Here is a 25770-nt window from a genome sequence, read left to right as displayed (position 1 = left end):
CCAGCCTGATCTCACAGAATTGTAAATAAATTTACAAGGTGACCTATTTGTATCAATATGTACAATGTGAATCATACAAAAACGTATGATTATAAGAAAATCGGCATACTGAAGCCCCTCCCCTACCCCAAAACCTAATCTTACTGGCAGGAAAGAAAATCGTATCAATTCATAAGAAATAAGGATGTAAAAATATATAAATCTCCCTGTACGATAATACCTCTGTAAAGTCCACGTGCAATATTTAAAATGACAAATGATGACTGGGAAACGTGCCATTAGCATCCTCTTTTATATCCTCTTATCATAACTGTTGCTCAGAGGTATGAGTTATAGCATGAGATTATAAGATTGAGAGATTGTGTTGAACAGTCATTACCATGTTTTACATAGCAAAAACCCCTTGACATGCATGTGATTAGCAACAACTGACCTGAAGCGCATTGTAAAGCAGCTGATGTTCAAACTTCTTGATTCCCAAGATCTGCTGAAACATCTCATAAAGCTGCTCCTTGCTGAGGATAAGCTCAGACACAGCGGTGAACGGCATGCGTCCCTGTGACCTCCGCTGGTCCTCTTCTCCTTTGTAGATGGCGTCATATTTAGTGATCCAGGAGCTTAGGACGGTCTCTTTGCTCAGGCCGTCGATCTCAGGCAGGCTCCGCACGCGACGCTCGATGTTCTTCTTGAAGACCTCGCGGAAGTCGCTAGCAGAGCAGCCTCCGCTTTGGACCATGCGAGCCACTCGCTCGCTCTTCAGGAAGCCCTGGCCGAAGAAACAGTGACAGATATAGTTTATCGGTACTCTTTCGTCACAAAATATATTATTAAATATTTAAATTATTTTTTTACACATAACCTCTACATGAATATGCCTACTGAATAAACATACATGACATGACAATTGGTTTATAAATTCTGGATTCTGCTGAGCTCGTCACAGTGCATTATGGGAATGGCTTCTCTGTGAAAAAGCCCAGAACTGACCTGGGTCAACAAGTGCTTTTATCAATACCCAAGGAACACATTTAAGCAAAGCACACAAAATTCAATTAAAGCCTCAAAGCAAAAGAAACAACATCTCAGTTTTAGGAAAGTTGCTGATGCTTGTGAGAAATCAAAATGCCCCACTGAGAGAATGACATATCAAAACACAAAAAAAACACTTCACCACTTTTCACTTAATTCTTTTTTTCAGTGACCGTATCTTGGGGAACTGAAGTTGGTGAGGCGCGTCGGAAGCAGCAGATGGAGACGAATCGCAGCTCCTAACTGCGAGTAATGGAGCAGAACAAAGACACTTCAGCTGCCTCGTCTCAAGAAGGCGGGGGAATAAATCTGTCGAAAGCATCGTGCACTGGAGTCGAGAGAGATCGGAGCACAACGGGAAGGGAAATTCTCATATGGGGAAATTCCACACACAGCATTTATACCAGCAGGGATTAAAGATTTTGTAAACTGAGAGTCGGTTGTTTTAAAACAGATCAAATGACATAAGAGCCTGGACTGTGTATAAAAAAAACCATCACAGCTTAGTTGACAGACAGAATACTGTACATGTCAATAAAAATCCTTATAAACATGATCAACACCTTCAGTCATGTCTAACTCGTGTCTCATAGCTTTTTTGCTTTTTGAAAGACATATGACTATATACTTAATAAAGGTGGAAGATTTTTTTTAATTGTCACATTGGTTTTAAACAATATGAGGATGAGTACTTATCATTATTTTAGCTGGGGTAAATCCTTTTAAAAGAAAAACGCGAAAAACAAAGACACTGCAGTGTTTCTTAGTACGTGATTAAGTCAAGGAGTGCCTTGATTTTCCATGGAGAAACATATTTTTTCCACAGCTTTAAAAAAACACACAGGTGGTAGAATGCAGGCACACAAGGACCTGTTCATTCCAGTATCACTTAAAAACCGACACTCTCTGTACTGGACATGAGCAGCATGTTGCGAGATCATAAACCAACCGTTAAGTTTAGCCAAGTACCAGTTCTTACTGGTAACTCGGACTAGACATATTTTTTACTTGCTAGCTAATGTAATTTACTTGTTATTTCTTGTTTGTTTTCAGAAATAACATACAGGGACTCTTTTCTTTGCGCATGTGTCCCAGAAGTTAAGTTTTGGCCACAAAAGCGAGCGTGCCCATAACGTTTGTTAATGTTTTCTTTCAAATTGTCTATATTTAAAAGGTTTTGAGTAATGAGAATAATACTATGGTCACACTAGACTTTAAATACCATTTCCTTCTATGTATATGCATGCGAATGCAGCAGACCAGAATCTGTGCAGAATTTCAAGTTTGGTGAACTCTAACCTGCAAAATTGGTTTTACGTGACGAGGCAAGACCAATAGAATATCGACACACCCCAGTGTGACCTTTTCAATTGGAGGAAATGCTTATAATAACATCACACAATGGAATTTTGTCCAATACAGCTTTAAATTAATAAAAGCAACAGTGAGGAGGATATCAAATGTTACATTGCCATGAAAATGATATTGCAAAATTTTATTTTCTATTGTACACAATTTCCTAGTTTGATTTGATTTGTTGGTTGATATATGTCCCGGACAACTTCTAGACAGTTTTCCGAGCTTTGAAAGCTTTCAAAGACCATGACTGAAAGCACCAGCGAGGATGCTCATTACATTTCCTATAAACATTCACTGTTTACCAGGGAAAGCAAATGCTAAATTCACATTAACTGACAGTCAAAACCTGAAATGGACCTTGAGCACTTAGTTCCACTTTAAAAACTAGACAGCAAAAAAAAGGTTTCGATATGTAACTCACTTTCATTCCCCACACCCCTCGTACCCATCCATCCAAACTGCACCGCACAACGATGATTTATTGGTTATGAGTGCTGGAGTACTCCAGCGGCACGGATTCATAACTCAGGTATCGAATAAAAATGTATCTACAGACTGTTGCTGCCGAAACGCGCTCTATACAATGCTGTCTAATGCCTCCATTTTACGGTGGTGCAAATGTCAAACATTATTGCTAATGAATCGGCCACCAAGGGATTTCCTCCTTCCCTGCTGCTTAACTTAATTGGCGGTTTAAAATCTCATTCAATTATTTATAACCGACGTTGTGCTGAGCTGCTCTCCGTCTGCATTGGAGAGATTAATAAGATACAGAGGCATTTGCAGCCCGTGTGTAATTAAAGCCGATACAAGGAATTAATCTAGGCAGAAGAATGGAGAACATTGTAAAACAGACTGTAGATTTAATGGCACAGGTTTGGGAATCACGGGAAGCCTGGAGCAGGTTATGAAGGAAGACAATGAGGTTATATGAGCGTGTTTGATTTTGTTTTGGGTGGCGTGTCTACGATAAACAGGTGTGATTATGAGAGTGTGGGAAGGAGGCGGCTGGAAGCTGATTAAATAACAAACACCAGTTTAGTGATGACAAATATTTTTGTTTATGAGAAGTTATTTGCATCTATGTTGGAACCCGATACATTTACAGTCACACTGTTTTAAAACCTAGTAAGCTACCTACTAAGGGACCATAAAGTAGGCATGCTCCCAATGTTATGGTAGGCAGCTACTTTATTCATCCTTCTTGGTTTATAAGAAAGCATGGAATGTGAAAAAGGCAATCCCAGAAACCATTGCAAGAAATGTTTTGTGTTCTATTGAGTCAGATGTTGGATATTTCTTAATGGAAAGTTTCTTTTTAGTTTTTTCAAGTTTGAAGTTCTGTCTTTCTAAGTTGAATGTAACACAGTATAGGTTTATCCAAGATGAGGGGCAAAGTGCTAGAAATATAAACACACACATGTATTCCATGCACTCAATGGAATACATGTGTAAACACTCAAATAAACATACCCAAAAGCATCAATTTGTGTTTATTTCCCAAGAAGTGGCCTATGTAGGGTATTTTAGAATACTGCATATGTAGAGAGAGATCAACCGGCAGTGCACTACACCAGTGGATCTCAAACTGGATGCCCCAAGATGGAATCGGGGAGCCACAAATTTTGTGGCCTTTAATGAAATACAAAAATGTATCATACATTTTATGCAATCAGAATCATCAGAAAAATAAGAAGACCAAGCAAAAGAATTGATGTTCCAGCATTGTATAGGTGAATGTTTTTGGTTTGATTACAATTCAAATTTTAAGATTATACGATTTTATTTAGGGGGGCTGCAAAGCGAAGGACAAAGGGGGGCTTACAACAAAAAAGCTTGAGAACCACTGCACTCCACCAGTACTTGTTCCAACAAATATTTCTCTCGAACACACACTATAAATGAGAAACTAACCACTCTCCCCAACATTAAAGTTTCACCAAATAGTTTCGTGAAGAAAAACCAAGCCTTAGGTGCATAACAGTGATATACCTAAGCCGTTAACGGGCAGTTAAAGTTAAAGATTGTTTATAGTATAGAAGCTGACTCACAATCTCTGGTTAAAAAATGTCTGTGACGGACCGTACCGTTCACTTCCTCATGAATAAAACATACCTTGTTTTTCACGGGGCTGTGTGAAACATTAAAAACGACTCTCTCTCTCTCTCTTTCCTTCCTCACAACCCTGTTCTCTAGCATCTAGACTGCATTACGTGTGACTATAGGATCTGGCTTGAGATGAGAAAAAAGAAAAAGCTTTAGACTTTCTCATCCCGCTGCTTTCAGTGCACCAATTCAAGACCTTTTGTTTGATTTATAACAAAAAGCAATTCTCTGAAACATGTTCTTTTGAAATGTGAATTTTGAGTCGTTTCACCCGCTACTCCATTCATTCATTTCTCTAATGTGTATGTTCCTTTTCACAATATGACTTGAGCATTTTTCTTATCAGGTTTCCTGTGAACTGCAGTTCTGCCCTCAGTCTTCCTCCCGGCAGCCCTTACCTCACATCTGAATGGAAATCTGTGCTGCTTATTCAGCTCTAACGACAACCTGTTCCTATGCTTTCTTTGAACTCTGATGGATTTAAAACACTTTGGACTTAATCCTAACAAGCAGTTGGAAATTTGTAGGCCCATGCTGAACATAAAAATGAGACTGGAGCTATCGACACAATCAATCACAAACAAAAGCCAATCAAAACAAAGCGTTGACAGATTTTCTCAGTTCTGAAGGCCGCCAAACAATGAACACAAACCATTAATTTTCAAGACTTTCATGATTCTACCCCAGATTGCTGTTGATGATTTTTCTTGGCGGACTTTGTTGAGGAAAGTGTCAGTATACTACACATACAGATGCAGAACAAATTAAGAGACCATTTTAAAATGGTGAGTTTCATTCAGTGAACTACTAATAATATTTCTCCCAAAGTTGTTTTTAAATGCATTTATTTTCAGATAATGAAAACTGGAGAAACCGTTCTAAATAACAGAAAAGATGCTCTGTATTCAGACCTCAAATACTGCAAAGATAAAAAGTTCATATTCACTTTTTTTATTTACTCATTTTTAGATTTAATATTTGGGCCGTTTTTGCCTTTATTTAGACAGCTGTTGTTTTAGAGAGGAAAGGAAGTGAAGTGGGCGAGAGCGAGGGGGTGGGGAAAGGACCTCGAGCCAGAATTCGAGTCGCCCAAAGCAACAGCACTATATGTCGGAGCACGTTACCGCAAGGCTATCGGGTCCGACTCAAATTCATTTTTAAGCAATGCAGGAGTAATATTTGTAGTATTTAGAAAAAGTTCAAAAAAATGTTTATTACCTTGTTTATTATCACAATTTTAATGTGTCTTGTCATGATAAGCTGAACATTTGGAAAGGTCTCTTGAATTTTTTGTCAACATGCTGCCAGTTTGAACGAAGTATAATGCAGTGCAAGATTAAATTTACTCTGACATGGCCATTGAGAGGGACCTAATGACAAACAGTACGGCAACCACTGTGCAAGACACAAAACCAATACGGAAAGTTTCAAGAATGGAAAAAAGACCAAATATGAACGACTGTGCAATAATAATCCATTGAGGATCATGACACGGTGCAACCTTGTGAGTTGCAATGCATGATGGGAGGAATTCAGGAATAGATTTACTTTTTAGTATATAATTGGACCTCCAAAATAATCCAAATCAGGCCTGTGGTGTTTACAGAGAATTTTGCAACACTGAATTAGAAGAAGCTAACAAGGAAACGGTATGTGGCACGAGTCAGAGAAACAGAGCTGTGCAGAATTGTATCAGCCGTTTACAAAGAGTGGTTTTGAAGGAAAGCACAGCTGAAAAAGAGAAAGTAATTCAAAACAAACCAAGCGAAGGGGGGGGAAATAACAGGAAAAAAAAACTTTACGTACAGCTCTGACACCCTTCAAATTCGCCTGCAGCTGCTCTGTTTGCAATGCTGTCAAACAGTAATCCAATTGAGAACCTCTGGGTGGTAAACACCAGAGTAAAAACAAGTGTGTGAGAAGTGTGTAAAGCGATGGGGACAAGGGAACAAAACAATATCAGATCATGACAACCTCAGGCTGATGTGTATAAAATTATTTTGGTTTGACTAAAGGGCAATAAGCTTACAACAAAATCAACATGTCAGGACCTGAACTATTGTGTTTGTGCTTATTTTGCTTGGTTAAGAACGCCTCCATTTGCCGGATTTAAAAGTCAGACGCTGAGGTGCTACTTCAAACAATCGGAGACTTACATTATACATGACTAGAACCAAATCATTCAATCAAACCCTGTGTGGTTCGAAATCTAAAATTGCTTTTACCAACTGATACCAATTATTGGCCAATCGCAGGTTAATATGCACATGTTATTAAATAATGTACAATCAGACGTCATTATTGCAAAATAAAGCTGCATTACAATTTACATCAGGATCATAATTACCCTGTCAGGTTTACGTTGCAATAATGACCATCTCATTACACTGCTTAGCACTTACCTAATATCCATATTAAAAGTAAATACGACCACAATAATGTTATGACACAACATATTTTTGATCAGGCAGAGACAAACCTCTGCCCCTTGTGGTCTATAGGTTTTGTGGGCAGGAAAGTTCTGTTATCATTTGCTCACCTTCGAGTTGTTCCAAATGTGTATACATTCTGATGAACACAGAAAAATATATTTGGAAGAATGCTTATAGCCAGACAGATTTTGCCCCCCATTGACTGCCATAGTAGGAAAAGAAACAATGGTGGTCCAAAAGGGCCCCAGAACTGTTTGCTGTCCTACATTCTTCAAAATTTATTTTTGTGTTCAACAGAACCAAAAAAATTATAAAGTAATTTTTCCAACTATGGGAGTCAATGGGGGGCAAGATCTGTTTGGTTATAAGCCTTCTTCCAAATATCTTTCTCCGTGTTCATCAGAACAAAGCTATGAATATAGATTTGGAACAAATGATCATGATAATTTTTGGGTGAAGTATCCCTTTAATAACAATAAAAAAGCCACATCACACCATCGACCATCAATAAAGTGGAGTTTATTTCTTCATAACTTACAGCTAGACGATGCTGCAGCCAGTCATTAGAGCCAAATGCCTGACTTCATTACCTAATCACACAGCTGTAAATCTCTCAACCTCTCCATGTAATTTCCCAACCCGTCTGTCCTTGTCGAGCGAGGCTTAAATTATTTTCATAAACAAGCTAAGAATATAAGTGATGTGACCTGCAGGGAAGCCTAATACAGTTCTCACCGGGCATGATTGGCTATTTTTCCTGCAACAAAAGTTGGAGGTCAGGACATTTTATTACGGATAGTGGCAGTGGGTTTGAAATTGGACAAATCAAGCGATGAAAGACCTGGAAGGCATTAAAGAGGGTAAAGCCTCAGATAAGTACAGGTTGAACGGCAGGGACTGTTCTTCTTAAAAGCAGCGATTTACAGGTGAAATGAAAAGGTTTTAATTAGTTTCAAATAAAATCTTTCTCAAGACCACAGCGATTCCAAGTTTTAAATGGATGTGATTTCCAGATCTAATTTAAATTTAAATAACTGCTTCAGGAATGAAAATAGAGATCTGAGCAAAAAACTGAATAATACAATCGTCTTAACTTAAACAAAACCTTACACCCAAGTGAACTGAAAGTTAAAGGTCATATGTTGAGTTACACACCCCAAGATAGAGTTCATTTTCCCCCATTTCCTATTTCGGGCTCCCAATTTCCAATGACCTTTCAGATAACGTTTTAATTTCACCGTGGCTTTCTCACTGAAATGCTTTTCAAGTGTGTATTCTCCAGACTTACACTGTGTCTACACCGGATGCGACCGACACGACATGACAAAAGACATTAGAAACGCATTAGAACCCATTTTTACTAAAATCCTCACTGGATGTGGGGTGGGGTGGGTCGGGTGCGACATGACAAACCTATTGAGAACAAGCAGGTTGCCATGTCGCTTCAGGTGTATGCTGCGCCTCGTTCAGACCACCAGCAACACCCAGTGACAAAGCGAGGCGATGTCATTAATTTTAATATAGATCCGTTGACACGAGCACCATTGGTGACAGGTAGTGGGCGTGTCTAGTGATGCGACAAAGTTGATATTTGCTCAACTTTATGCAAATTATGAGCGACTTTCAGGAGCAACTACCAATTGGAGTAAAGCAGTGGAGCTCATGTCATCAGTCTCTCATCACAGTTACTACAGGGTTTGTTTAAAAATATTACTAGAGCAACCAAAGCTATGAACGTCTTCGAATGACCTGGTAGCAAGAGACACACTGCGAAACAGTCGCTGGCGGTCTGAACGCACCTTTAAATAGCTGTATAGCTGTCCACCATGTGAGCGATTGGAAGTAAAAAAAATTAAAATAGACTGTATTTAAATATTTTCTAAAGAAAATGCTACTGGTACTTACCTGATGCCAGAATGCAACATTTCCAAGTAATTGCTAGAGTTCAGTGTTTTTTTTAGCATGTTGCTATGCAATAACAAGGCACAGATACCTAACACCCCAAGACCCCACCACTAAGTGTCTGTGATTTTTTGATCCCTCTGGTCCTTTTTTCTATTGGAATCAAGGAGATGCTTCAATACGATTTCAATACAAGTGTATGATATTTTGATTTTCTGAAAGGGCAAAAGCAAAATCTCATTACCATTTCAATCCAAGGGTCAGCACGACCTAAAATCTCGCCTTCCACCTTTGTTTTAGTAACCCTGATCTTTGACCAGTAGCCCAACATCACTCCAACCTCAATCATGACTCTTATATTTGATTAGGGAAGGCTGATGTCGTAACTCATCAAAACAGCTCCATGGCAACATATTGACGGTACACAGGAAGAAAAGCTGATCTAGTCAATAAATGGAAATGGTTGATGACAGAGAAAAACATGGCAACTCTTCTTTTCCCACACAATAGCTCTATTATTATAACTGACGATGATTTGACAGGTCCTTAGAGAGCAATAATAGGAAGTGTGTTTTGAATCGCTGCCTTGCAGAGCTTAGTGTCTGCACATAGCAGCTTAACTTGCAAATACCAAGTGCCGAACAGCTTTTTATCTTGCCTTATCTGGCACGAAGCATAAGCAAGAATCTGCAAATTCAGTCTTTGGGGCTGTTTTTAGGGATACAGACTACTGGGAAATAATAAATAGACTGCAAGAAATGTGGTGGCAGCTAATATATATTAAAATATAAATAAGAAAGAAGCATAATTTTCCATAAATTCAAGCCTTGGGCCAAAATTTGATAACTGAAGAAGATAAATTGAATTACAAATATTGCATATAAGATTTTCATGAATTCTAAAAAGTTGCAAACTTGTTAATTATGCTTAATGTTAAACCCATATTTTACTGTTAATAAAACAGCAAGTGGATCAAAACTAAGCAACGTAGACAAAACAATATGTTTACATCAGTGGAAAGTCGTCAAAGGTGATTATAATATATTTAGATAAAAGAGGTCCTCTCCCTAAATTAGATTCCCTACCTACTTTCCCTACTTCCTATACTTTCATATCAAAATAAAAGCACAAATCCCCTTAATGATCAAAAAACAATAACATGCACAATATTCCGAGTTCACTTTTAATCAAAAAGTCAAAGCAAATAAATTTGATTTAACATCGCCGTCAAAGATGCTGACCTCAGTGGTGGAGCCAGACGGGGTCCAAAGCTTGGACAAATTCGATTCGCTACTTATATTGATTGACATCTGATTTCCCCTCTCGTTGAACAAAGCTTTTATTTTGACGTTTTGCGGCAGTGCTGCACGTGACGTCACCGCACACGTAACTCAAGCGAGTCAACGTTTATCACTTACTTTGCTTAGAACAGAAAAAAATTGTTTGTACGATGGATTTCTTTAAAAAACTGACGAAAGATAGAAAAGAAGTAAACGGGATCGCTGCAATTTGCTTACCAAATTGAATATTAAAACGTACACACTTGCTTTCCATTTGAACTCAGACTCCGCCGGGTACGTTTTTGATGATCAACATTGATGATTTTGTTTTTATCTTGTAGTCCTATGGAATGAGTATATGTTTAATCATATACTGTATATGCGGCTCTGATCCACATCAGTTTAAAGACACCGGTGCTTTGTTTCTGTTTAAATTAAACAAGTTATCAGGGTTAAACCATGTTAACAACATTTTCATTATTTATATTTTATCAATAATTTCATCTATATACTTTTTGAATTATATTAATCTCATGACAAAACTCGGGAAATTATCACTTGTACCTCTAATCAGAAATCCAAGGATTTATTTACATATAATTCGATGCCAGGTCAGAGTTACACACACATTTTCTGTCATGGCCTGTGGAACCCCTGAAGTAGCCTTGGCCACCCAATATATATAAAACTCTAGCTACGCCACTGGCTGACCTCTATGTTCTAAATCATCTCGGGCCTCTAGTTCCTCTGGTTTTATCTATGCAAGAGCTCTACAATCTCTCCCACGTCCAGCGGATCCACTATAAATATCTCTGTGGGGGAGAGGACATCTGCGGGGACTAATCCTCCATCTTTAATTCACAGCACATTCTGTCATAATCAATGAGAGCTGTGGTGACAGGCAGCTCTTGTTTGACTGACACAATAATAAGAGTTATGACTGCTCTGTGCAGATGACAGCGACTTTTTTGTATGGCGAGCGTCGTTACATCATATTTGGCGGGTGGAGAGAATGTCATCCCTTGAGTGTTTTATTGAATTTCTCATAAACAGTTTAAGAGATCACAAACGTGATCCCCCCGTATCACTGTGACTTGAGCAACTCTCAATAATATAATCAGAAACCTTGTGCTTTTGAGAAAATAGTGTGAAGACATCAATAATCAGACCTGTATCCCAGTTTAAACAAAAAGGTCTCGTGCAACCTCGTCAATGATACTGAACTCGGCAAATCTGACTGAAATGTCATTCAATGTTGGAGTAAGCACTAGATGTGATTGCTTAAAGTGATACTTCATCCAAAAATGTAAGTTCTGTTATCATTTGCTCGCCCTCGAGTTGTTCCAAATGTGTATTCATTTCTTTGTTCTGAAATACACAGAGAAAGATATTTGGTCACCCCAGTGATCATATGGTGAGCAGTGGACAGCGATCCCCTCCATGACACATTGAGTCATCTGCCGGTGAGGTAGGATTGGAACCAGCGGAGAGGGGAGCCAGAGATTCCTAAGGATGACAGGGTTGTTAGCAGTATCTGGTGATTGGCCGTGTCAAACGCTGCAAATAGGTCTAGCAGAATCAGGACCGAGGATTTGGATTACGCCTTGGCTAGCCGCAGTGATTCTGTGAACGATAGCAGTGCAGTCTCAGTGGAGTATTACTCTCTAGCTTTGAAAAACAGCTCAAAGCAAAAGAACGCCAATGTTTTCAACATTAAACTGTCGGATAATGATTATTAGGAGCAACCTTTCTGCTCATGTGTTGCCTTCTCAGAACCGGATTTACAATAAATTATGTCCGTTCGAAAATGTTGGTGTTCAGTATAAATTCAGTATCTTCTGAACCACCATTCGGAATGATTATAAAAATGTAGCTTGTGTAGCTAATCTCTCTGTCCCTAAACTCTCAGATGCAATAGGTTGCTTAGTAACCTGGTCTGTTCTCAAAAAAATGTGCTGTACTATCTGTGTTCATGTATTAGATGCTTTAAGATGACCCTCGGTCCGGCTCGGCAATAGGCAGAAGTTACGCTAATTGTCAGAACCAGTGCAGCATTCTGTTGCCTCAGTAAAGTTCACAAAGGCCTCTGAATATCTGAGTTAAAGAAAAACTAAATAGCTTAATTTAAGTTCCATGCACCCACAGCATAATGAAGTACAGAGTATTAACACACTGAACAATAAAAGAGAAATTTTAAATGAAACACGCATAAGTGGAAAACATTCCACACCAACCAATAAGCAAGACTCCCCTAATAGATGCATTAAAGTTTTAGGTGAGGGATATTTCATGGGAACACAATGGAAGATTGGCCAGGTCAATTAAACCCTTTCCCTTTAGAACACTTCAAGAAGTTTTAATACTGCTAAAACTGTGGAAAGAAGTCATTTATATCTTTTGAGTGAGTGTGGCACTTAAATGATGTGAAATTTTAAGATATCACAGCAGTAAGGAAGATGTCTGGAGGCTAATGAAGACTGGTCTCACCCGTTTCGTAACTCTGACCCCACCTGTTCACTAATGCATATGAACTCTGCACAAATACTGTTTAAAATGATAGAGGTCAGCTGTTTGGAAGTGTATCTGAACAACATAGACATTGAAAGGTTGGTATTTTTCAATGAGATCTATGATTACTTTCAATAAAGTCTTTCCACATAATAAACTCGTAATGCTGTTGTATACTCCTGTGTCTGACCCGGCATACATCACTGTTGAAAACATGAAATAAAAGTTCAAGCATAGAAACAGTGATATACAGTATATGGTATGGTATTAATGAATAGTTTAACAACTAGACACAATCAAGCCACTATAAGTGTGCAAACTAGGGTTGCGCGATGTCTACAAAATTGGTATCGAACAATGCCTACAGTGAGACATCGCAATGGAAGGTGACATCAGAGGCGAGGTATATCAGTTTGCTAAAACATCTGCCAAAACATTAAAAACAATAATATCAGGGCTCCAGACAGATCAAATCGTATTTTGCCAGTAGTTCTTAAGACAGCATGAGCATTTTGACAAGTACTCGGACATGTACGCCCTGCAAAATTGGAATATCTTCCAGTTGTTATTTCATGTGGAAAGACGAGCAGATTGTGAGCCAACCAGTGTAGGCTGTGTGTGTGATTAGTCAACTGCGTGGGTCACGTGGCATTGATGTTTCCCGCTGCCATTGCGGATGTGCACAGTTCAGGTCATCATTGACAAGTTTACACACGCAGCCTGAGCGCATTACTAGGATTCACTGTTTGCTTTCACTTTCTACGTACGTCTCAGTCTTGCGCGCACACGTGTCGCGTAGCTTCAAAATCATAATCAACAGCGGACAAGCGCGAATGGACAAGCTCAACACATGCACAGAATGTCATACTGCGGACTGGACTGTCAACATTTGTTTTGGGAATGTGCTGTGCACGGATGACGGCAGACCCTCCTAATGACGAAAATTGCCCCATGCAGGGGAATCACAAAGCCGGCCCAACATCGGGATGGCTGTTAGCCATCGGCGATTGATGATGTCATCGTTTATTTGCCCAACCCTAGTCCGAACAGTATTTGAAATCTCAATTAACAATTTTTTATTAAATTAAAAGAATATTTAACAATATGATTTAACCACCGAGTCCACCTATAGCAACTATTGGCACAATTAAAAGCTTAGATGACATATAGTACAAGTCAGAAATTTGGAAACATTTACTTATTTAGATTTTGTCTACTTTTTTTAAATAATAGTAAACTCGCCCAAACTATGAAGGACAACTGTATCTGTAATAGTTATGATGTGACTAAAGAATTCCTACAATCCCTTGCATAAGCCTGCTCCTGTGGTCTCTCACCATAAAGCATGACTTGTGTGAGCTCTTTGAATAAAAGCATCTGCACACACACACACACACACACACACACACACAAAGCTATTGATTTTACATATGGCAGATCTGCAGTTGACAAAAAACTCTTTCATCAGTTTGCATAACTGCAGAAAAAATGTATTTCTCACTGTGTGAAATTTAATTGACAACCATCGGCAAAATATTAATTAGTTTTAAATGAGTCTATAATTTATTAAACCGCCTACATCCTGGATGTTAAAATATGGAGTAAGAAAATGAATCAATAAGCAAGCAGTGCTGATGGTGGCTTTGGACATGAGAAGCAGCACAAGAGACAAACCGTTTATAAAAATGCATTAAGTAATCGTCTATGCCAGAAAATCTGAATGAATTTGTTACTGTAAACTGTTCTAGTAAGCAGATTTTGCCATATAATTGTATTTTTGTCTTCCAAGGAAAAACACATTGCATAAGGAACAAATTTAAAGTTTGCAAATAACAAAATATATCTTATTTTCAATACATTATTCTTTCAACGATTTCTCACTGTACAAACCCAAGTATAATATGCTACAGTCTGTTTACAAACCCAAAACAAAAGCGTTGTTGATTACTAAACCTCCTATTTTAGAATGATAATCAAAACCCCTGCAGCTGAACTCATGTCACTGGTGGCGTACCGTATGCTCAACAAAATAAAGAAATAAATCCCGAGCATTGCTTTGATATGTGCAAGTTGGCCAGTGAATGACAATTTGGAACTTTGATCAGCCAAGCCCTAGTCCTCCATATCTGCATGAGACTATCAGAAGTCACTTCAAAGAGTTGCCTTCCATCCAGTCTAATTAAAAGACCCGAGAGTCAACTGATGTGATATGATGATCCTATTAGAATATAATAGGCATATCCAGAATAAAAAAGAAAATAATTACCAGAGAGCAAGAGAAACGATGCAAGACAGACAGACAAGAACAAACACTAAAAAGAAAGTAGTGAACACTACAAGACAAGAAAGGTGCACTTTGAAAGAGATGTTTGATGTCACATTAATGTGGTCTAAACCATTGGACCATCTGTTGTTCCTGTTCGTTGGAAATTCTGCATATCGTACTGTAATAAAAACATGACTAAAGATTTTATAAAAGTGTGTGTGGAAGAAAACGTACAGCACAGGCCAGAAGAGCCCACTCAAAACTCACAGATCAGAAGCATTTCTGACATTTACATTTAGTCATTCTGACAAATTCAGTGTGCTAAAAGGTGGAAAAAGGCCCTTGATATGTGGCTTTATTTTGTCTTGTTTATTATAAAAATGTATCCCTGTGTTGGTTTGACAATTCAAGCATGTGAATAGTGAATAGCCGGGCAACTATATGCTATAACGGCAGATCTTTGTTGTAGCTTTTTATTTTCAAAACTGAAAAGCAGTTTGCAAGTTTGTTTTCATGAGAAGGTTCTGCTTACTGTTCAAAACTGTGAATGAATGAAAAATTGGGCCTGAAGCATGAGCACATGTAGGCACATAACACGAACACGAGTTACAGATCTATGTTATAAATCCCATGAAGACAATAATTACTGACCATAAAATGATGAAAATGCAAAAGGTCAGCACAGATATGGACCTCTGCTTTCATTAACATTTCGGCCACATTATAATAAGCGCACAAAGTCTATTTGAAGATGTGGAGATCAGAGAGTCTTACCTCATAATAACTGCGCACAGCGTTGCAGAAAGCCTCGTCTGCCACGATCTGAGTCTCTCCCTTCAGGAAAGCCTGGAAACGTTCTTTCACCACCTGCAACTGCTGCTTGTTCAGCTGGGAAAAGAAGAAAAGACATAGAATCAATCGCTGATGATCGCTGATGGTTTCATTTGAACAAACCCAAAAGCTCATTTAGGTGTGCTATCTTGTTTATTCAGTGCGTTTTCTTAGCACTTAAAGTGGCAAACTAATTACCTTCAAATGGCATTAAACAAACATTTTATTCAGGTACTCTCAGATGGCATGCCCACAGTCCATTCACCGAATGCCTGACACATTTAGCAAACAACAATCGGGTGACTGCTTCGTCTTGACTGCGTTTACCTGGAGGTTAGAAATGACTGTTTAAGGCTGATCACAGTAATGCATTTAGACACATATGAGTTTATAGACAGTCTCAGCGTCAATAACATAAACAAAGGTTATGTGGTTGAAATTAACCTTCCTGTAGACCTCCGCAAAGAATTAATAACTTAAGTTCTAATGTAATTTACTTTTAAATAAATAAAAAAAACACAATAAAATATTAATATAAATTAAATATAAAATCTGATACTATAACCAAACACAGACCGGAAGTCAACTTCAGGCCATGCGTGTGCATCCAATGAAACAGTCTATAGTTCTGCGGCCTTAATGATCATTCTAGTCTCACTTAAAGATTTACTCTCCTGTACACCATGTGCTTCCTTCTAGTTTCTATTATTGTGTACCTGTAATTTACAACTAAAGCATTTGAAATGGCTTTTTTACAGTCTTTAATGTGGTTCCAAGGTTGTTGTATAATCACCTAAATTCATTTTAAAGGTAAACTCCTTTTTAAAACAGCAATTTAAAAAATGTCTCTCTTCTCATAAAAAACATTAGTCTTGCCCTTTGATGTGTCTCTGTTTGGTGTATTTCCAATCAATTTACCCACAGGGGGTGGAAGTGGGGGGGGTCAACTGCTTTGGCAATCATAGCTATTACCTGCTTTTCTTAGTCATAATCACACTTGTGACTCATCAAAAACTGACAACCAGAATAACCATTTCAAAAACTGGCTTTGGCGGAGACCTCGTGTAGAGCTTGGAATTCTAAAACATAAGTAGCTGCCAAGCAGGGAAACACAGGAGCGTTCGCACATCAAAACGTTATTCACGCCCTCCTCCTCTAATATAAACAATCAACACACAGACAATTCTGATGCATGAGGGCATTATGGGGGCCATGTGTGTCTCCTGGATATGAATGTAAAAACACAGCACTGTGTAGCGCACAATGTGTGACCGATGAATAAATGCATAATGAATTCAAGATTCATCTGGACACACTAAACACACATGCAATATGAGGTTCAGGTACACAGCATCATACATTCATTGTCGGAAGGTTACATGTGAATCGCGAGGCATTAAAGACACACTAAAGTTAAAGGTCCCCTAGAAGAAAATACAATGTGTTGAAATGCAAAGCAGCTGTTGATAATGCGTTACAACGCATGAAAGTTGTAAAGCCATTAGCAACCTTTGTGGTAATCCTTAAAATCCAATGAATGCAAGGAGAGCCTGTAAAAATGTAAATGTGAAAAGGATCCACCGGAACGTAAGATGAGGGATGAATCTGCCCGATATCAAAAGAATAAGGCATTACAGTTATATCCGACCACAAATCCAATTCTAAATAAAAGCATTGTGGTGAGGAAGGCGGGACGAGAGCCGTGACGCGGGGCCGGTGAGTGATAAGTACAATAAGCTGTGCGCGCACCGGTCCCGCATCTATCACGGAGGAGATTGGGAGTTTAAAAGGACAACCGGCAGGACTGTTGACGAGAGAGGACCGGGCCCGGACATATGTTTAGTTTATGTGAATGTTTTACGGCCGGCAGTCTACCGTGAGGTGGCTGCCGGTTACTTCCGTGTTTATTGTTTATTTAATTAAAGTTGTATTCTTCAAATGTCCGCCGGTTCCCGCCTCCTTCCTTCCCTTCTATGGATCTTTATTACAAGCATATTCCGCTCAGATTAGAGACTCGTGTTGCTCAGGATATATTGGTGCTATATCCAAAGGCAGTCATAGGTGCAACAGAGCACTTGTTTCTGGCACAGCATGCTATCATCTCTTCCATCGGTGTCGTCTCGCTTATTCACTTGCTCGTGACTTACTGTTGCAATCAATTCGGCCTTGTCATTTCGTGAGCCATTCAGCAGGAATCTGACATCTTCAGTTCACTTTGCTGATTGCTTGAGTTTTTTTACTATCTTGGAAACTCTGTCTCTCTTAATAACCGCAGTGTTTGTTAAAGAATGTATCTCAAGTGTCTGGCTCCTAATGCCCTTCAGACAGGCATAGGGAGTGGAGATAAAGTTCTGACCAAGCAAAGTTTCAAAACAGCATGGAACATCTCGCGTGGTGAGAGGAGTCATTCAGATGAGAATCGAAAAAATGTTTGGCCTGTGGCTCTTAAAACATTCCGGAAACAAATATTGAACAAAATCAGCTCAATACCTTAGAATTATAAAGTTCTATCTGTGTCCCGTGTAGTTTTTAAAGTTCCTACAGCACAATGATATGGGGAATACACCTCTTTCATTCACTGGAAAGACAGAGACCCTACATGTATTATAAATGTAAAATATAAACATTTTCTGAAATTTCTGAAATCCCTTTCTGTTTAGAATGATAAGGTTCTATCTGCAAAACAAGTAATACATTTTTAAGCAACACAAACAATTAACTTAAAATATTTGTCAAGTGCCTAGTGGTTAGAGAGTGTAACTTGTAACCAGAAGGTCACCGGTTCAATTTTCAGGGCCAGCAGGTTGCAAGGCACCTTACCACCGTTTGCTCCCTGGGCGCTGCAGTGATAGCTGCCCACTGCTCCGGGTGTGTGTGTTCACAACTTGCAATGCGTGTGTTCACTACTCACTGGGTGGGTTAAAAGCAGAGGTCATGACCCATAACTGACAAATAGGTCACTCTCACTTTTATGAGATTTATTTAATATTTTAGGACACATACTTTAGTTCAAGTTAAGCATAAACGGCAGTGCTAAATGTTTTATCTATAGTGGAGATGGTAATTTTAGTTAGGTATATGTTGGGTATTCAACACATTATTGAACCTTCTGTTGTTTAAGACAGAAAGCAGCTACTGTACTCTGACCTAGACTGTATTCTACAGAATGTGGGACAGGTCAAATTCTAGAGATGAGTCTGGCTAAAATAACATGATAATGTTCATTGTTGTAATTAAGACGGTTGACATTGTTGACTATTTGGCCTTTATATTGTAAAATGTTGGGTATTAATCACATTATGGGGGTTCATGTAAACATAGGAATAAGGAAGCTATCAGTTAGCGCTGCTGGCTAGTGTTGTGTCTAAAGCTAAATATAAAAATAAACTCCTCAACAAAACAAAAAAATTCAGATATTTCCCACTGTCACTGAGGAGTCCGGTCACATGACCAAGGAAGCTGATCCTGATTGGTTTTCTTGTGTGCATTCAAAGTACTGATTGGCTCGCAGATAGAACCTTATAGGACCAAATTCTAATTCGATTTTGTATACCCCTTCACATCATCATGGCAACTAGGGATGTACCGAATGTTCGGCAACCGAAAATGGAATAAGAAAAATGGCTGAATAAAGTTTACCGAACATGACGTATGATATGATCAAGCAGCAACCTCTCTAATATGCAAATTCAACTCGAAATTACAGCATGAGTTTATGCATTATATTGCAGTAAAACTAGAGCAGATGGAACAATCAGACAGTTATGCGAGCACAACATGAAGCTTTCATGGCTTGCCTTGTAAACATTTTAAATGATTGACAGGCAGGAATATCTCAGATTGCTTTGATTGGATAAACAAAGAATGAGACCATGACCTGTGGCCATACTTTTGTCTGCAGTTTACAGAATGGTGACTCCTGTGCTGTCACAGAGACACGAGTGACATTTCAGAAAACCTATTTCAGTGGAATTTGTAAGGTAATAGGGACCTTTTCTGCATGCCATTCCAAACGAAAAAACACTTAAAGACCTTTAATGAACAAGGTCAGCTGTCACAAAGAAGGTGTCACCTGGCACTCTACTCCAAGGTCTTCACAAAACACACACTCCTCCCAGAAATCAAACATGCACATTTACTGTACAGTAACACTCCTTCTACAAACATGCCTCTGAAAACCCTTTAACATAATATGAGACTCAAGACAAATTAGAAAACATGTCTGCATATTATGCATAGAACAGATTACTTTTTTGACAATACCTCAATACCCAATATCTCTTGATATTAGAGTTATTCAAATGTGGGGCTAATTTGAACTTTGTTACCAAATAAAAAATGATAAATCCCCCAAATCAACTTTATTCACTCTCAAACGCCACCAAATAAACTGGTTTTCCAAACAAAGCATTCCCAACACCTCCTCTTTGAATTAAAGTAAGGTGTGAGGGAGAGAAAGAGAGAGAGAGAGAGAGAGAGAGAGAGAGGGAAAAGAGAGCAATAACAGTAAGTGTGGCGAGAGAGTGTGTGTGTGTGTGTGTGTGTGTGTGTGTGTGTGTGTGTGTGTGTGTGTGTGTGTGTGTGTGTGTGTGTGTGTGTGTGTGTGTGTGTGTGTGTAAAATCAAATCCCACATGCACCGTTGGGAGCTAATGGAGAAAAAACGCTTCAGACATTTATCACAGAACAGCAGAGTGCTAACAACCTCGATGGCTGCTTCTGTCTCCACCACGACCCTTTGTTCAAGCTATTGGTGAAAATGCAATGCCATTGAACAGCCACTCAAAAGACAAGCGTGCCTGAACAGCAGGTCTGTGATGTTTGCATGACCTCAATATGTGAGGACAAAACCTCATATTCTGTGAGTCTGAACTTTCATTTTCTAAGTGAAAGCCATCATGGCCCTATTTTGTCAGTGACCAGAGGCCAGGAGGGAAATTCTCGGACTTATTCAACTACTTCCTGTCATTGTATAATTGAGGGCTGATTTGGAACCTGACAGAAATATAGAAGGAATGTTGATGTCACTTGGAGAGAGAATGCTGAGGATATTTCAAAGCCAACATAAAAACATTTGCAAGCAATTTTTTACCTCTGTAACGTAACGTGATATTTTTACGGTTTCAGTTAAAATCCAGGCAATTAAAAACAATATATGATATATTGGGCAGGATTTTTCATTCGCCGTCTCTTCAACATACTTTAAACATACTTTACGAGGTGGAATGTTTTAATTGGTATGAAATTCTACAATGTAAATCATACAAAAACGTATGATTATTACAAAAAAGCAATACTGAAGGCCCTCTAGCCCCACCCATAAAACTAATATCACTGGCACAAAAGCAAATTGTACTAAAACGTGCCGATAAGATCGTACAAATTTATATTAATTAGTCAATTTGTAAAATACGTAGGAGTTCCTGTGAGATTGCGTTTCGTATCCTAATACACAACAAACATTTGTTTATCAAAACTATAATTATTTGCTTATATTGCTGTAAAGTGTAATAAATTAACACTAGAAGACACTGACACAATGCATCAACTTCAACAACTTTAGAAAAGCGCCCTTATATAGACTAGTTTAACAAAACCCAACAACCTTTAAAGCCTATGTAAGCGAAAGAAAATAATGCTTCAGAGGAATAGCATTAATAAAAAACAAAAATAGTATCCAAGTAAAAAGTAAATAGGATTAAATTTGACTGCACGAATATATTCAAGACATTTAGGAAGAAAAGGAAACAACAAACATAAAGAAAAGCAGACGTTCACACAAAACAAGTGGCAAGCTAAATGATATTAAAGATGAAAAACAAAAAACAATAGGAAAACATCCCCCATGGCTGTTCCATCTGAGATGAGACAGTCTCTAAGTAGTGGCACAATTAGGCTGCAGTTGATGGAGACACTACAATGAAAAAGAAAAACACTCGAAGCCAGTAATAAGAACCAGACAAATGAGAGAAGCCCACACAAACGCCTGACTGAAAATAACTAACATAAGTAGTTCAGGAATAACAAGAAATACAAACTAAATTGTTAATAAGGGTAAATATTTGATCCCAAAAAGCTTTGTATCAAACTCTCATGACAACCAACCCGATGACAACCAACCCGATACAAGTATCAGTATAGTAACTGTGGATGTTGACAGATGATGACATCTTGACAGACTTGCATTGACACTCAATGAGAAAACTCAATGTGATAGTCCTGAGGAAATCCAAACACTATCACACTACTACGTCAATAAAACATCCATTAAGTCAAACCAATTTCTTGTATGTTTACCTTTACTTTTACTAATCATTCGTTTCTATGATGTTCCAGCATTGTGAGTTGAAAACACTGATTCCATATGTCAGTGAATCTCTCCCACAGGAATTTACTTGTGACCGTTCAGAGGAGTTGTACACAACAGCGAGAGAGAGGTACCGCGGAGTATCTCGCTGTCCTAAAGGTCTGTCACGACTCCTGCTGCCCTAAAACTCCTCTCTGTTCTCTGCCGATAAAGAGCAGCATGCTGTGTGAGAGCGTTTTACGCACCCACTACTTGTTTTCTACTGTTTTTGCTTAGTTTAAAAGCCTCACATTGGTTTATTGTGTTATAATTTGTGGAGGGAGGAGAACGAGGTATTCTGGAGGTCTGATGTGCCAATGTGCTTGAGTAATGTTGATTAACACAATGGCAAACTCAATCATTGAATTTAATAGTTGCTTCCAATTTAATACTCCACTTTATTCATCATTATGGCAGCTTTTTCTAGTGGGTGGAAGGAAAACAACGTCCTTGATTCTGTAGGAGCCATAACCAATTTGACAGCAATAAAAAATGTTTGCGGAAAAATTTTAATTTGAGACTTTAAACACTTCGAAAACACATATTTTTACAAATTACCAGTCAACACGCCACAGGTTGCGAAAATGAGACCTGACCTCGGACCTTAAGACACTAAAGCAAACTTAAAATCGACTGACTATGTCTTACAGCATCATTTTGTGCAAATAAACATAAATATGGCATCTATTCAGAGCTATAGAAAACTAGGGATGCACCAATATTTAAATTGTGGCTGATATTGATAACAGATCATTCTTGAACACTGGAAGCCGATAACGAATATATTGGCCGATATACAGTACCTAAATCTTAATATGAAATTTTCTGAGACTGAAAATAATTTCCCCCAGAAAATCATGTACCGAGCCTACTCTACACTAATTCAGGATGTTTTAACTTTTCTGGTAAAAAAATCTGGTTTATTTAATAAACAAATTATAGATGTTCTCCCAGAGCAACCCAGAGAGGTGTTCTCAATGGCCACATGTCTAACAGGTCTCAAAACAGAAAGCATTCAGACAGCAGTCGCCTTCAAACAATACGTTTTGTTCCTATAATGTACACATTCATAAATATAGACAAACTGGATCTACATCAACAATGTTTTGCTAAAAGCAGTAAGTGAATGATCATGACAGAAATACAGTACCGTTCTTTTGCTGCGAGCAGCTGAAGTGGTTCAACCAGAGGAAATAATTCAGAATGAAATGGCTTCAATATATCAGCCTAAATTTTATTTTCGTCCAATACCAATAACATTAAAAATGACCAATCATCGTCCGATACAGATATGGCCGATGATTTATCGTGCATCCATATAGAAAACTTACAAAATAACTGAGAAGCCACATACTACATTATCTTTCAGGGTGGACAGCACTCAAATGAATCTCTTGATCATCAGTCTCCAGCACCTCTACACAAGAGAATATCCCTCATTTGAAGTGACACATCGGCATGTTGTCTAGCAGGGGTATGTAGTTGGGGGACTGGGGCACATTTATCTGTCCTTAAATGTGCAACATTCACCTCCTCTCATAAAACAGCAGCCGCTTTCTCAATATCCTCACACCTACTCACTTTCCTTTTTTAGCCCCCATTTTGTCCTCGTGCGAGAGTGCCGGAACCATTAACCAGATAAAGGGTTGCAATTATGCTTTTGATCCGAGATGCTTGACATGTTCTTCCTTGTTCTTTAGACCTTCTGTCGCTCGTCAAAGTGGTCAAGCCCTGCATCTTCTGATCAGCACTCTTCACTCTGCTATCTCTAGGCCCCTCTGAAGACTTGAACATGCAGCTTGTTACTTAATCAGAGCTCAGGAGACTAGAGGCCCTCCACGTAACTATCCGCATAACTACAATTACCAAGGACATATATACTGTATACAGTATTATGAAATGACAGAAAAAGAAAACAACTGTAGCTTTGGATTTTATTGATTGGTTTTCTGAGCTTGGCTAGTTAAGGAAATTAAGCATTCAAATATATTCATATGGTGTCTAGAAGATTAACAAGACTGACAACAATCATTTAGCTATAGTTAAAAAAAACAAAATGCTGAGATACTGCCAAGGCTGACAAATTTGCCAGTTTCTAGACTTGAAGATATGGTAACAAATATGGTAAGAACCCATGTAACGCCACTCCTGATTTCACTTCACTGGCAGCCAGTTGCCGTCTGCATCAAGTTTAAATCGCTGACACTGGCCTTCAGAACAATAACGGCCAATTTGCCCCTTAACTCACTGCTCCAGGTCTTCATCCCCTCCCATCATCTTCGGCCTGAGAATGAGCAACGTCTGGTTGTTCCATCACAGCGAGGCACCAAACATCTTGCAAAAACCTTTACTCATTCGGTTCCCCTGTGGTGGAATGAACTGCCAGCCTCCACCTGAACTGCAGCATTCTTCACAACTTTCAAAAAAACAGCTCAAAACATACTTGTTCTGCATTTATTTGACTAACCGATAACTGTCTTGTGTCTTAAATTATCTTGTTGTTCATGCTCTCCCTTGCTTACTCCAGCTTTGATCCTCCTAGAATGGCAACGGAACTGTTTAGTGTGTTGACACAATGTTTATATGCTCTCCTACTTGTAAGTCGCTTTGGATAAAAGCGCTTGCCAAATGAGTAAATGTAAATGATTAAAACCGGGTTGGTCCAAATGACTCGTCGCAAGCAATTTGATTGACAGATGATCTGACCAATCATAACGAAGATATTATGTTCCCCCGTGTCTAACCGCCATTTTGTCGACAATCAAACCAGTCCGACAAACCTGGCGTAGTAGAGCTTTGGTGATTAATATGAAAAAAAAATCGCTTTTTAATTATTGTAATATTAAATCCATTTGTATACATCCATTTGTAATGCTCGAGTTAAGAATTAACGTAACATTGTGGTCTGCTGGTGCTGCTGCATAAATAGGTATAATTATTATTATATAAAATCCGGCATGTATCCCTCGTCTGCATATTGCAGACATTTCCGTCTGAAATCAGCGTGCCATTTTTCCAGGAAATCTTTTACAAATATACACTGGGAGAGTATAGATGATACCGAAAGCTTGTCAGGCATAGCAACAGGAACAAAAGGGGGTGGTGTTTGGTGAAGGGTCAATAAATCTGACCACTTCTTTCTAGTTAAAAATCGCACCAACAGACAATGTTTTCTTGATACGGTTGACTAGCGAAAGAATACATTTTTGAGTGGAAACGTTTAGGATTTTGAGCTTATTTTGAGATCAAGAGAAGGTATATTGGTGAGAAAACTACACACGCAAAGGCCGCACACCGGCTTCACATATATCAGTAACAAGACATGTGAGAACCAGTGAGGCTATACATCTTCAAAGTCTAATGTAATCTATCTACAATCGTTTTTTATTTTTTTATTTACAAGTTTTTTATTTTAAAAAAGTATCGCTTTGCTTCAAAAGACATTTATTGCCCCCTGGAGTCATAGGGATTAGTTTAATGACTGATACATGAGCAAAATGTGACCAGCCCCAAAGACTATTTGTCAATTTGTAAAGTTTAAAAAGACAATCGTCAGCTAAATGACAACAGAAATAAAGCTGCACTTAAGAAAAATTTACCAAATATTTATTCTATAAAAATAAGTACATTTAAAGAAATATACTGTAGAACACATACATATAACCCCCAAATTGTATTGCAGAATGGTACAAGATGAAGAATTAGCCATTAAA

The 25770-nt window shown here is 38.5% G+C and overlaps 1 protein-coding gene across 8 annotated transcripts in view; it reads right to left on the bottom strand.

Moving 5' to 3' along the window:
- Nucleotides 1-25770, bottom strand: part of cadps2 (Ca++-dependent secretion activator 2) — a 96159-nt gene that overhangs the window by 63326 nt on the left and 7063 nt on the right. For all 8 annotated transcript variants that reach the window (XR_013786277.1, XR_013786278.1, XM_079450233.1 and 5 more), the window contains exons 2-3: nucleotides 15657-15770; nucleotides 434-766 (exon numbers count right to left, since the gene is read on the bottom strand). Coding sequence is in view for 6 of the 8 variants with exons in the window: in XM_079450233.1 (XP_079306359.1) it covers nucleotides 434-766; nucleotides 15657-15770 (447 nt within the window). In the remaining 2 variants the exon portion in view is untranslated. The remainder of the gene's footprint in view (nucleotides 1-433; nucleotides 767-15656; nucleotides 15771-25770) is intronic.

Source organism: Barbatula barbatula, assembly GCF_947034865.1.
Source record: "Barbatula barbatula genome assembly, chromosome: 25".
Lineage (NCBI taxonomy): Eukaryota > Metazoa > Chordata > Actinopteri > Cypriniformes > Nemacheilidae > Barbatula > Barbatula barbatula.
Note: the sequence above shows the minus strand (reverse complement) of the source record. Positions and strands in the feature narration are given on the sequence as shown.